This window comes from Microcaecilia unicolor, chromosome 4, assembly GCF_901765095.1.
Source record: "Microcaecilia unicolor chromosome 4, aMicUni1.1, whole genome shotgun sequence".
In the NCBI taxonomy this organism is placed as follows: Eukaryota; Metazoa; Chordata; class Amphibia; order Gymnophiona; family Siphonopidae; genus Microcaecilia; species Microcaecilia unicolor.
Window position 1 is genome coordinate 138922705 of NC_044034.1, and position 14460 is coordinate 138937164.

At 41.2% G+C, this 14460-nt stretch overlaps 2 protein-coding genes across 2 annotated transcripts in view; both read right to left on the reverse strand.

The window, feature by feature from the left end:
• KIAA1549L (KIAA1549 like) overlaps window positions 1-10511 on the reverse strand; it is an 85726-nt gene extending 75215 nt beyond the window's left edge. Inside the window, exons 1-3 of the mRNA XM_030202426.1 lie at window positions 9332-10511; window positions 6047-6180; window positions 2325-2556 (exon numbers count right to left, since the gene is read on the reverse strand). Of these exons, the coding sequence (XP_030058286.1) occupies window positions 2325-2556; window positions 6047-6180; window positions 9332-10511 (1546 nt within the window). The remainder of the gene's footprint in view (window positions 1-2324; window positions 2557-6046; window positions 6181-9331) is intronic.
• A 74-nt stretch (window positions 10512-10585) lies between these two features.
• On the reverse strand, window positions 10586-12899 carry LOC115469632 (hyphal wall protein 2-like). Its single transcript, XM_030202427.1, has 2 exons — window positions 10745-12899; window positions 10586-10641 (listed from the first exon to the last, which is right to left on the reverse strand). Exons 1-2 carry the CDS (start codon window positions 12897-12899, stop codon window positions 10586-10588), a joined length of 2211 nt encoding a protein of 736 aa, XP_030058287.1.
• Between the last annotated feature and the right edge of the window lie 1561 nt (window positions 12900-14460).

The window sequence follows — 14460 nt, forward strand, 5'->3', positions numbered from 1 at the left end:
TGGAAGGGTGTCAAAGCAAATTTTGTACCTAAATAAATATCCTACAGATAGAACCAACGGCCACATAAAATCAACAAGCCAGTTTAGAGACCTCATGGTAGAGGTGACTCAGTGCACAGCTTCTACTGCAAAATTAATGATGAAAAAATTCCACCCTATGAAGTTAGCAATGAACATGCTGCCACATTAAAACCATGTCAGTAATTCTCATCTCATTGCAAAATGTATCCATTCTAGTCATTGCATGAGAAGTGATTGGCTCACACACTGACTAGAACAGGAACATTCTTTTTAAATGCCATCAGCAAAAATCCTCCTTCCCCTCCAACTTAAAAAAATAAAATACCTGGTGACTAGGTTACACTTCCAAGGTTAACCTTAAAAGAGGCAGGAGTGATACCCACTTGTTTCTGCCTCCAGTACAGCCACCTTGAAAAATGGCAATGCCTGACCCTGCGCAATTCAACCTGGGATGCACCAACTGGAGTTGGTCTGCCAAATAAGGGAGGTTTTCTCCGGTGGGTGAAGATTAGTACCAGATAAGGGAAACATTCCTTTTCAGGGCAGACTGACTTCCCTTGGTGCATTCCAGAATCCATCATGGATCAACATTTATTTATTTTATTTATGTCAAGGTTTTGATATACTGCATATAGGGCCAGAACAGGCAGCTAAGTAGTTTACAACACCAGAAGTTAATGACAGCTAATGGTGAGGGTGGAGAGGAGATAATAGACAAGGGAGCAGAGGAGGGAAGAGTGAAGGGAAATGGGACTTGATATACCGCCTTTCTGAGGCTTTTTGCAACTACATTCAAAGTGGTTTACATATATTCAGGTACTTATTTTGTACCAGGGGCAATGGAGGGCTAAGTGACTTACCCAGAGTCACAAGGAGCTGCAGTGGGATTCGAACTCAGTTCCCCAGGATCAAAGTCCACTGCACTAACCGCTAGGCTACTCCTCCACTCTAGGACAATGGGCATGGGAGAAAGGGAAGAAGGTAAACAGTATAAGGGGAGGGCTAAGCAGACGAGAGATTGAAAAATGATGAGAAAAGGAAGGTTTTAAGCAAGACTTTGAAGACTTGAACAGACATAGGAAATCTGAGGGAAGAAGGGAGAGTCCCAGAGTTTGAGGCCACAATAGCTGAAGGAAGTCTCCCAGGTAAGGGACAGGTGAAGGACTGAAGGAGGAGGGATGCAGAGAAGATTATCTGAGGAACAGCAGAAGGAACAAGCAGGGGAATAAGGGATCAAGAGCCTGTTTAGGTAAGCAGGAGAGGAGGGACAGCGATATTTGAAGAACAGCAGAAATAATTTGTAATGGATGCATGACATGACTGGGGGCCAGTGTTCAAGGCAAAGGAGGAGTGTAACATGGTCAAAGCGAAGGGCACGGTGAAGGAGTTTGACAGTTGTAGGCTGAATTAATTGTAGGTGTTTGATGGAATAGAGCAGGAGACCAGTGTACAGGGAAGTACAGTAGTTGATATGGGAAACTACCATGGCCAAGATGAGGGAGAGAATAGAATGGGGAGAAAGGAAAGGGCAGACAGAGTGGCTGCAATAGAGGGAAAAGAAAGTAGAATGGACTGCCAAGTCAATCTGTCCTTTGAATGTTAGGCTGGAGTCAAATATCGCCCCCAAGATTCTGATGGAGGAACTGAAATTGATGGTTTGTTATCAAGCAGGGGGGTTGGGGCAGAGGCACTAGTGGGTAGAAAAAGCTATGGGTTTGCATTTAGAGAAGTTAAGAAAGAGGCCATTATCTATTAACCAAGAAGAGACGGCATTGAGGAAGGAAAGAGGGGATGAGGGATCGAGGGCACAGAGTATTTGAATACCGTCAGCATATATGGTGGAACTGGAGACAGAAGCATGTGGACATCGGTCCTACTTCTTTTGAGGTATGCCTTGGGTGGGGCTAAGGAGGACCTGGGGAGTCACTGGGTCAGGGAGAGGGAGGAGGAACAACTAGACATAGGAATATAGAAAAATGAAGGCAGGTAAGACTATGGGGCCAATACTCAGACCACGGGAGGCAGCCCATCTGACTAATGGTCATAGATGAGACTGGATATTCAATGTCAGGTCATTTCTTGTGACTGGCATTGAATATCTGGTTTATTTTTGGCTGGTTTAAATTTAACCAGCCAAGTCAATATTCAGCACTGGCCAGTTAAGTTTAAACCAGCCAAAAATAGGCTTGCTATTTCAGTAGCCCGATGTGGCTGCCAAATGTAGTCGATGATGTGCTGAATATTAGTAGATAACCAGTTATATTTTTTTTTTCTGTGGCTTCCAAACTGTTTGAGTTGGTTACCTGTTTTCAGTTGGAACCAGAAAGTAGGTTGTAAATTCCAGGGAGCAGCCAAGAGAGTGATATACTGTAGATCTGGCATACGCTGCCGTATGTGCTCCATAACACTGTTAATGCCATAAGCATTAAGCACCTCTGCCACGGCTGATGCGATATACATAAGCCTTCCAGTTTTACTATTCACTGAGACATAATACCCAAATGTCACCAAGCTTGATCCCTGCTGAGAATCAACCTAAAATTATAAAGAAAATATATGTTCATTCTATTTTTTAAGATCGACTATTGTTTTAGTCAAGAATGTCAATTGTAATCCAGATAAGAAGATCCACCCAACAAGGAAATAGACATTTTCAAATTGTTCAGAATATCACACTTAATCACATTTTGCAAAGTAATTTAACAGGGCAGGAGAGGCTCCTGTCTGGTGCCATTTGCCAATATTCCAAAGAATACCAAAATACCCAAAAGTAAATTTGAATGTTGGAATTGGTGGACACCAAGGTTTTTGTTGCTTGAATTTTTTGAATTGGGAAAGACTGTTCCTGAAGAGGCACTCGAAACAGAAGCTCTGTCTTATATGCTTCATTTTTCGTATTTTACACAGTATGAACACTCTCGTATGATTTCTTTCATGTTATTGTTTATCAGCACATGTTTGGAGGCCATTGATGATGTAAGGAAAGCACTATAAAAAAAACCGTAATGATTAATGACAATTGATTGTTAGTAGCTCTCGGGCTCTGGCGAGTCCTTACTGAAGTTCCTCTTTTTCACTCATTATATTATATACTTTGGTGTATGTTCATTCTGTGTTATAAGGGCAGAATTTTCTTTTGTGCTTTGTCTGGGCAGTGCAGGTGTGGTCCGAGGGCAGAGTCAGGGCAGAGCTCGGAGATATGCAGGCATTTTTTTTTTTTTAGTTTCATTCTTTCTTATTTATTATTCTGCCCATTGGGATTTGTCCGAGAAGTTTACATATATGTATAAAATTCATGATATAGAATCATTGAAAGGAAATTTTGAAAAAGTACAAAGGATAATATTATAGTAGTGCATCCAGGATGCTCCACCATACTTGCAATCTGGCCCTTGACCTGATACGGGGATAATCTTTAACTGCCTTTTGACTTTTTCCTTGATCATGGGGCATTTTTCCAGTTTGATTCATTTAGTTTTATGGTGCATATTAAAAATGTTTTAACATGCATTAATCAGCTTAATGCATGTTTATTTCTAGATTAATGTGCATTAAATTAATTTAGCATGCACTAAAGAGTAACAAAACAAATGGTAGTACTATAATCTCCCTTGATCTGGCTTCATGCATCCTCACCAGCACTGAGATAAACTGTCGTCTTTTAGGTCTGGGTCTTAAATGTTTTCCTTTATTTATTTACCCAGTAGAATTTGTCATTGTACAAGTCTAACTTAGGTTCCTCTCATTTCTCTCCCACCTCCCTCTCCTTTTTTTCCCTCTTATAATTTTTTATCTATGTATACCACTCAGATATTTATTTGATGAGCAATATCTAATATAATAATTTGCTACTTGAACGTTCAAATGTGTCTCACTGGGATCGTAACCACCTGCTGACGTCACTGGCCAGCACTAGAACCCTGCTTGCCTGACATCAGGAGGTGGTTACGATCCCAGTGAGAGACGCGGGAAGCGCGCAACCGGCAAAAAGAGATTTTCTCCACCCCAAAAAAGTTTTACCTCCTGCTCCGCAGGACCCCCTCCCCCTTCTGTCGTTTCAGGACCCCCCTTCACCCACTCTGCCATTTCAGGACCCCCCTCCCCCTCCCCTTCATAACAGCCGGCTGTTTAAAAGTTTTTACCTCTACACGCAGGGACGCCGCTTCAGACAGCCTTTTCTTTCGCTTCTGTTTCAGCTGTTCCTGTGGTCCCGCCCTCATTTCCTGTTTGCGGAAGGACGGGACCACAGGAACATCTGAAACAGAAACGAAAGAAAAGGCTGTCTGAAGTGGCGTCCCTGCATGTAGAGGTAAAAACTTTTAAACAGCCGGCTGTTATGAAGGGGAGGGGGGTCCTGAAACGACAGAAGGGAGGGAGGAGGAGTCCTGCATGCAGGAGGTAAAAACTTTTAAACAGCCGGCTGTTACGAAGGGGAGGGGGGTCCTGAAATGGCAGAGTGGGTGAAGGGGGGTCCTGAAACGACAGAAGGGGGAGGGGGGAGTCCTGCGTGCAGGAGGTAAAAACTTTTAAACAAGAGCCGGCTCTTACGAGGGGGAGGGCCAGAGAGGGGGGAGGGGGGTCTTGAAACTACAGACGGGGGTCCTGAAATGACAGAGGGGGGAGGGGGTCCTGAAACGAGACGGGGAGGGGATTCCTGGAACTCCACTGGAAGGGGAGGGGCGGGTCCTGGATCAGGGAAGAGCAAGAGGGGGGAGGGGGATGGGAAGATGGGGGAGGGGGTCCTGGAACTCGGACAGGGGGGAAGAGGGGGAGGGGGTTCTGCAAACATACTCTCACACTCGCTCTCTCTCACACACTGTATCTGTGTGAAACACACTCTCTCACACACACTGTATCTGTGTGACACTCTCTCTCACAGACAGACTTGCACCCAGTCTCACTCTCTCTCTCTATCACACACACACACTCGCACAGTCACTCTCTCTCTCTCACACAGTCACTCTCACACACACACTCTCTCTCAAACACACACACTCCGAGGAAAACCTTGCTAGCGCCTGTTTCATTTCATACAGAAACGGGTCTTTTTTACTAGTATCAAATAAGGGTGAATGTTTTCTTAGCACTCAGTATTGAAAAGCAGCAGCTGTTAATATGGGTAACTGCCTTATCCATGAATTTTCAGTTAACACTTTACAAACTATACGATAAACACTAACATTTATGCACATAGATGTTTAGAATACTACCATATATGCGTGTGTGTGTCCACGTGTATGCATAAATGCCAAAATATGCACCTAAATGCTAGTCTATATCTTCAATAGTGCCTAGCTTGCAGGTGGGCATCACATGGGCAGGATCAGGGCAAAGCATGGGTGGGGAGCACCCTGATTCATTTTAACTAAGAGGATACAAAAAGGTTATGTGCATAACTCTAGAATATAGGTGCACATTTACACCAGCTCTATGACTACTGTAAGTACTTGCACTTAAGCACATACATGCATATATAACCGGTTATGGTAGTGTTCGATAAAGGAAGGTAGACACCTCTGTTCCTTTAGGCTTCTACCAAGTGCCCTCTGAGCTCTGACTATTATGTGCACAGCTATAGAATTGCCCTCACTGTTTCAGTGAAAATTCCCACCATCCGGATAGCACAAAGGCAAACATGGCCATTCTTCCTAACTCTACGGAGAGTCAGTAATATTCAGCCAGTACGTACATCAGTACCGCTCACTATACCGCTGGTGGCAATGAATATAGGGGTTTAGTCAAAGCTGAAGCCAACATTTTAAAAAAGAGCTTCCCACACCAAGCTGAATATTGAACCACTAGTATTCATATGCTACTATATTTTGGAGATGTTTGTTTCTAGGTGTCTGTTATGAGTCAATGTTGTTGTTTTTTTTTTTTTGCTGCTTCTAGAAAACCATTTAGAACGACTGGATTTTTGTTTGACTTGTCAAATATTTTTTTTACCCAAAGCAGCCAAACTCATTTCCACAAATAAGAATAAGAGAGACAAAAACTTTGCCTTCTCTGTTTTTTTTCAACTTACAATTTCTGTACAGCTGTTTGCCTCAACTTGCACCCTTGAATTGAAGGCTTTCTGCAATGCCTGGCTGAGCCCATTTGTTATGTTCTGCTTAAACTGGTCACAAATCTTCATCTGATTTTGAGTCATGACTAGAACTAAAGAAGAAAAAAAGTGTTTAAGAGGGTTCCTTAACAATGCAGCCTTCTAGTCAAACTTTTCCAGCCCGGGGATCTTGGTAACTGAATTTAAAAGACCGATGGCATCAAAGCAAGCACTTTCCAAATAAACTGAAGGATCAGGGTCTTCTAGGACACGGACATCTACTTTAGCTTGGTCGCTCGCTTAAGTCTTGCTACAAAATCACACAATGGAAATTTGCTTCTCTTTCATTCTTCATCTTTTATTTTGCCAGGAAGAAACTCCACAGATACATGCTGTAAGAATGTGAAAACTCTTACACTTTGTGCACCATTACACAGAAAACTCAGCATCAGTTCTTCAATCAGATCCCTGCTCGTTGTCAAAAAATATTACAAACATTGAGGCCAACTCCAGCCCACAAGATTTCTTGCAGGATATTGGTCTCTTTGGGGGCATTTCTATAAGACAGCATCTGGAATTAGGTGTCCAGAGAAATCTGTGTTATAAACAGATATATTTTATAACCTATATGAACATTTAGGTGTGAGCATTTACTCTAGCCATAGAGCCAGGGTAAGTGTAACTTGCAGTTCGTGGAGCCCCACACATATGCTATAAGTTCAGCGGGTATTTGTAGATTGGTGCTTAGGTGGCATATGGTCACATATGCACAAAAGTGCTAATATTCTAATCATTATATGCATAGCATGCACATAAATGTTTGCACCTAATTTATAGAACTGCCCCATATATATGCACTTTTTAAACCAGGTCACAAGTACCCAGCAAAATCCCAAAAAAGTACAATACATTTTATGCTGCTTATCCTATAAATAAGCTGTGGATTTTCCCCAAGTCCATTTTAATAACGGTCTATGGACTTTTCCTTTAGGAAGCCATCCAAACCTTTTTTAAACCCCTCTAAGCTAACCGCTAATATTCAACACAAGATAGCCAGTTATCTCTGCTGAATATTAGCACTTAACGCCGGATTCTATATATCGCACCTTGCGTTATGCACCTAAATCTAAGCTATTCCATAACAATGCACATAACTTAACTTAGTTGTCTTAACAAGCCAATTGGCATTGTTAACAGCACTTAACAGGCAATAATGAGCACTAATTGGCAATAATTAGAATTTAAGTGCATATCTCACTGCACCTAAATTCTAATGTGCATTTGTTGTAACTCACTGCACCTAAATTCTAATGTGCACATCCAAAAAGGGGTGTGGTTATGAGGGAGGAAATGTGTTTCATGGATATTCCCAAATTTACATATGTTGTAATATGGCCCAGTCCATGTAAATTTACATGCAGGGATTTACGCCATGTTTTGTTGGTATAAATAGATATGCATAGTTTTAGGTGCTGGGATATCAACTATATACTGTGCCTAAATCTTATAGAATACGCTTAGGCAAAAATGATTTCCACGTGGATTTTCCAGGCACCATATATAGAATCTCCCCTCTAGTGGCTAACTGGCTATATCAAGTGATTTAGCCAGCTATCTGTGAATATTCAAGCGCTGGCTAAGCTTAGTGGACAAATCAGGCCACATAAACAACAGTCCTATATTTGCCTACATATCTGAGTTTAAAAAAGGTTTGGACAAGTTCCTGGAGGAAAAGTCCATAGTCTGTTATTGAGATGGACATGGAGGGGGGGGGGGGGGGGGAAGCCACTGCTTGCCCCAGAATTGGTAGCATGGAATGTTACTATTAATTAGGTTTCTGTCGGGTACTTGTGACCTGGATTGGCCACTGTTGGAAGCAAGATACTGGGCTAGATTGACCATTGGTCTGACCCAGTATGGCTGTTCTAATGTTCTAACTTAACTGGCCAGTGCTGAATATTTATATAACAAGTTAAGTTAGAGTCAGACAAAAAAAACCTGGATATTCAATGCCGGTCACCGGAAAAGACCTGGCATTGAATATCCGGGGTTAGCGCAGGAGGAAGCAGCTAACCCACTGCCTGCCACCAGCTGAATGTCAAAACTGATGGCAAAGATTCGTTCACGGACCAGATTTTAAATGAAATAATGTGTTGCTTTACAAGCTTTTGTACTGCAGTAGCTGTTTGTATCTCATTAGCTAGGTTTTTGCATTAAAACTTTTATAAGCTAATTTACAAATGTGGAGGGCAATTTTATAAACAATTTTCACATGTAAAAATGCTGCTTTACACACAAAAATGAGTTCTTATTTAATTAGATCACACCTAAAATATGCATGGTACAAGCCAGCCCATGCCATAGGTGTGTTCATGGTCAGAGTTTTGACAGAGCACAAGCAGAGTCATGATACATATATATATATATATATATATATATATATATATATATATATATATATATATAATAGAATCCCTGTGATTCCACAAATGTACTTCACATCTGCTCTTGTGCAGGTACTGTATAATCCCCTGGATTCTATATAGCATGATTTAAGTTGCATGTGCAAATCCAATCGTATTCTGGCAATTTTCCTGGGCCCCTATGTCACAGGAAGCCCCAACCCTGTCTAAAGCTAAGAAAAGCACTGTATACCAGTGAGATTTGAGGGCCCCCACTGGGCCACAGCATGTTCTATCTTCCTTACACCCTTATTCTACAATCCCATGTTCCAGGGGTTCCTCTCAATTAAGAGAGGCCTGCCTCCTCTGTATATATATCTTGGAGGCATTTAATTGTCTATCATATATTGGGAAAGGTGATGGGACTTGATATACCACCTTTTTGTGGTTACAATCAAAGTGGTTTACATATTATATATAGATACTTTTTTGTATCTGGGGTAATGGAGAGTCAAGTGACTTGCCAGAGTCACAAGGAGCTGCAGTGGAAATTGAACCCAGTTCCCCTAGTTCTCAGGCCACTGCACTAACCATCAGGCTACTCCATTCCAAATATAGTTTTTTGGGTTTTTGTTATGGTTAGTACATGAATACAGTGACCAGTGAATGAAGCTATTTTTATAGTTTTTAACATATACAGCAAGTATCCTGTTTATCAATATCTATACAGTTCTTATAAATCGCTAATTTCCCTAAACAGGGTTCAATGCAGTGTCCAATATTTTATCACATAAAACAGGAACATTTTTTTAAAGAAAGGAATATTTTTAATCAAAGAATAGGTTTACATGGTTGCCCATACCTGTTTTCACTAGTAGGTTTTCTGAAAGTTGACATTCCAAGGGAGTTGACTTCAAGGTTGTAGACGCTAGAGTTGTTGTAAGTAAAGCCGTCCTATTTGCTACCGGTGTAACAGGAAGGCTTGTTGTTTTTACTGATGCTGTAACAGTCGTCAAAGCCGGCGTAATCGTCGCTGGAAATGAAGTTGATGATTTTGTAAATGCTGGCCACGTGGATTTGTTGGTGGTGACGACTGTGGTTTCTATCTTAGCTGGTGTCGGTGTTGTTGTTGTTACCGATTCCCCTCTGGAAGTTATGACTGTACTGGCTGTAGTGGTTGGAAGTGTAGTGAAGGGTGGTGTAGCTGTTGCATATGAGTTTATTGTTGCTAAAAAAGTAGCTACATGCGTTGTTTGGTTTTGAAATGTAGATGTTGGTTTTGTGTGTCCTGTCGTATTGTTATCTCTGGCTAATGTAGACATCAACGTGCTGTTAATAAAATGCGTCACAGAGTCTGAGGATGTGCTTTCAGTTCTACTGGAGACCGACGTGAAGGAAAGCTCTGAGAAAGGAGGAGATGAGCTTCCTGTGCTGCCTGTCATTGGGAGTCCACCAGGAAATGGTAAAGGAGTCACTGTAATGACAGAAGAGGTTAAGTTTTTTGTTGGCAAAACAGAAGACATAAATTGTGCTGGTGATGGATGGATGGAAGTTATGGTGCTCGACTGCAAAGGGCTGGTGATATTTGTGTGCAATACGGAGACTGTAGGAACTGCATTTGGTCTATAAGATGGTGCTGTATCGCCACCTTTATTACCAGAATGCAGCACTACTGATGTTTGGGTATATTCTTGAGGCAAATGGCTACTTGGGTTTGAGGATATAGCGATAAATTCTTGTATTGCAGTGTATTCCTGGGAAGGAGAATTAGACCTCTCCATTGCACCTAAGGACACTTTGGCTGTTGTCGAAGAAATACTTTGCTCATTGGTACTTATAGCTCTTAAACTGGTAGGGACCTGAGAAAACGTTTCTAGTTCAGAGGGAGTTATTAGTAAAGATGTGTTTTCAGAAGTAGTTTTTTCATGTACCGGTAGTTGAGTTGTTCGAATTGGGGATGGAGAATTAGAGCTCAGTATAGAAAATGCAATCTTGCTAAATTCAGAAGTTGTTATACTTTTATCACTTAAGGCATCTTGCATTTTGGCATTAAGCATTAAACTGGCCGATGACAATGAACTTAAAATACCTGGACTTTTGGTAATGAAGGAAAACATTAAGTAAGCATTGGAAACATTGCTGGTTTTCTGATCAGTTGATACACCTTCTGTTCTGAGCACATGAGAATTGGATAATGTGCCATAGCTTCTGGTGAAAAAATCCCTGGTTTTAACACTCTCCAATTCAGTCACATTTTTAGACATGCCAAGCTTGCCTGAGGACTGGGGTACAGATGATTTTGTAAAAGCAGTGTGTGAATATTGAGAGCTAGTTAGTTTCTCAGAAGAGGAATTTCTATCACTTTCCAGGACATGTTCAGAAATGAAAGGATATGATATATGTGCAGGGCTTGACACAGTTTCTAGATCTTCTAATGCTCTCGAATTAGTATCGTATGGCACAGTTCTTAACAAGGAATTACTCTCAGATATATTGATGCTGGTTGTTTTAGCTGCTGGTGGTGATAATTTAGTTCTCTCTGAAGCTACACTTTCAGGTTTGTATCCATATATAATGCTTTTACTCCTCTCTGAAATACTGTCCACAGTACTGGGTAAAGCTTTTAAAGAAACATGGCTGTCGGGAGGTGATGATAAATTTGTATACTCCATAAATAAAAAACCATCACTGGATAAGGTGACAGCAAAATGTTCAGCTACTTTAAAGCCAGGAACTGTTCTGTCTTCATTCCTAGCTGACGTTTTCAAGTGAGCAACTGAACTCATCCTACTTGTGTTAGAAACTTCACTTGTTGGATTTGATGTATCACTGTGATCTGAAATAGTAGTATTTGTGCTGTCATCTGCAGTTGCCAGGTTTATTTGGGATGACTCGTGGTTAGGAATATCAGTCATTAAAGATTTCAAAAGCCCCGCATGCAAAGCATCAGTGCTTTCTGTTACTAAACGTAAACCAGATGATGTCTGTCTTATTTGTGTGATACTTTTTGTTTTTGAAGAAACTGATGAAATCCAATCGGCCGGCCATGAAGAAAGAAACTCAGTAGTAAATATTTGCTTGTTTGTTCTTGCTTTAGGAGTAGCTGAGAGCTCCTGACCGTTTGCTTCAGTGTCTAGGGAATAAAGCACTTGACTGGTCACAGTAGATATGATGGGTTGATTGGCATTTGATGACACGGGGACATTACTAGCACCGACTTCACCTGCAGTTGCTAGAGTGAGCGTCTGGTTGCTTGAGGCTGAGTAAACTGCATCTGTTGAGTCAAAGTGGGAATTGTCTACGACTGGGATCTCAGGAGCTGCGTTATTAATAGCTCTTAAATCAGTGTCCATTCTTTCAAACCCCTGAACTGGCAAAGACACATTAATGGAACTACCTGTTGAAGAAATCTCTGCTGTATTCTCGGACGCAAATGTTGAAGCAGCTAAACCAATGGTGCTTTTTACATCAGTCAAATCTGTTGCAGAAGACAGAGTACTTGATGAAAATATCTGACCGGTGGAAGTCGTCTCTGAAGCTGGTGGAGAAAGAAGCATGTTTCTACCCTCTTGCAACATGAGAGGCTCACTGGTGGGTTTGGTGTCTGAGAAGGATTTATTGCTTAGGGTAAATAGGAATAAAGGCCTGACAGGAGACTTCTCTGAATGAGCTACAAGTAAGGAAGAAAAACTATCCGCTGAGTGAAGGAGGAGGACTGGTCTAGAAATCAGTGATAAAATGGAGGTGTGGGGGGTGCTTTTACCCACCAAAGAGGAAGACTGATTTTTTTTCCAATGCACAGGCTTAGGCTGTGTATATAACTTTGCTCTACCTGTTGTACTGAACGGCATCACCACTGAACTCAAAGGATTGGTGTCTGTGGCATCTATCAGTTCTGTTATATCTGTACTAGACAATGTCACAATAAAATTGCTCATAAAAGGAACTTTTGAGAATGACTTAATAGTATTTATACTATGCTGCTGGTCAGATGATACAGCTAGAAAAGGCCTTTCGGTGACTCTAGCCAAAGGCACATTGGGCTCAAGAGAAAATGAAGGTAATGATGATAATGATGATGACGATGAAGTAGTCACTTTTTCTTTGAAAACGGAAAATGTCTGCAGTGTGGTTTGCAGAGATGGGATAACTGATGAAGGGGAAGACAGTGTAATGAACATGCTTGTTGGAAGCAAACCTGAGATCATATCTGTTTTATGTGCAGCTGCAGTTGTCGATCTCGCTGATGGTTCAACAGAGACAGACAAAGGCTCCAGGGTTACATTCTGGTAAAAGGGCAATGAAACATTAGTCTCCTCAGTAGTGCTGGTGTATGTGTAACTAGTCATTGTTGCTCTCTGGTGAAAGGTGGAATTCTCAGAGTCCCGGTTCCCAGCCTCTCTTGCACTGTCATCAGCTGAAGAAGTCATCGCTTCTGCAGAAGACCATGTTGGTGATACTGACACTCTCTGGCCAGCAAAAGAATCTATTGCAGATGCAGAAACATTTGTCTGCTGCAGTTCAGGCTCTGTGAAAGAATAAAAAACTAATATAAACATCTTTAAAAACAAATATTCTACAATGTTGTTACTAGGAAGCTTTAAGTCATATTGTACCATATAATAAAGAACATTGCATTAGGAAGTGAATGAGATTCGAGGGAATTTATAATCCTGGGCAAAGCAGTATAATCCTTTCTATTGTTTGGATTCAGAGGAGACAAAAAAAAAAGAGCATTCCACGCAAACATGTAACTAATGTTACAGTCTAAACTTTCTTATAAAACTCTTATAGAATGTCTTGTTTCTAATAGATTGTAAACTCTGTGCAGACTTCTATCTTATGCATTTGTACACTACTGCATGCCTCTAATAATAATAAAATGTGAAAAAAAGAACAGAAATGGCATCTCAAGATACCATCACAAACAAGTGCATTATCTTGATATGATAGTTCCAAAATGATTCATTTATAATAGAAATAATCCACTTAAAAAATTAAAGAATACAAAATATCAGTAATGCTATGAACGTGAAAACAAGGCAAAACTGAATTTTGCAACTTGTAAGTTCTTGGGCTGGTTATAATCAACGAAGATCTTCCAGTTGGTGAAGGTACTGAAGGAATTTAAGGCAAGTTCTAGCGACTTGCTGTCTAACCTTTTCAATGCTTCTCTAGAGTGAGAAGAGGTCCTAGAGGACTGGAGAAAGGTGGATGTGGTCCCTCTCTACAAAAGTAGAAGTAAAGAGGAGGTTGGTGAATAAATTAATAGCAGTGCTTCAAGACCAGAGGAATCCAATGGACTGCAGGACCCAAGGCAGAATGTTTTTACTAGCGGTAGGTCAAACTGTCTGGTTGGATCGAGGAACAGCACTAGATGTGGTTCATCCAGTCTGCCCAACAAGATAAACTCATTGCATATGGTATGATGCGATATTACATAATTGTAAGATACCGACCAGGTTTTGGGCATGACTGGAGCAATAATGCAGCCAGACAGGAGGTATAAGTGCAACATAAGAGGTGTTTATTTACAGAACAAAGAGTGCCAATCTTGTTATCAAACAGGGCTGGGTCATAACAAAATTTATTCATGTACCCTCGAGCTTATACTTTAATGCTTAGTCCAGAGGTCATCTTAACTCCAACCTGACCCTAAACACTCTAACCATCAGTTAAGCAACACCAGCAGTTCAGCACTCTTGCACAGCTTAGCAAAACAGTACTAATGTCCCCATACTTTCATCCTCAGTTTCCACATGCCCACTGGCTTGTCCCAGCTTTACAGCATTCACATGCCCTCATGGCTTACCCCAGCCACACAGCATAACTCGTACTCACTCTTACAGTAATTCTCAACCAGATCACCACAGCTCACAATACAGGCAGGCAGGTCACACTCTGAACTCCTGCTCTTCTTCCTCTGGGTTTCTGTATTGGGACCTTCCTCCTCGTGAGGCTTCTCTTGCCAAGGTCTCTGTATCAGGACAT

Bases quoted from the DNA above. Each gene is read 5' to 3' on its own strand.
- LOC115469632 (XM_030202427.1), bottom strand. From the start codon at position 12,899: ATGACTTCTTCAGCTGATGACAGTGCAAGAGAGGCTGGGAACCGGGAC. The intron at 10,642-10,744 runs GCAAGCTTGGCA...TCATGTGCTCAG, and splicing joins ATCTGTACCCCAGTCCTCAG to AACAGAAGGTGTATCAACTG.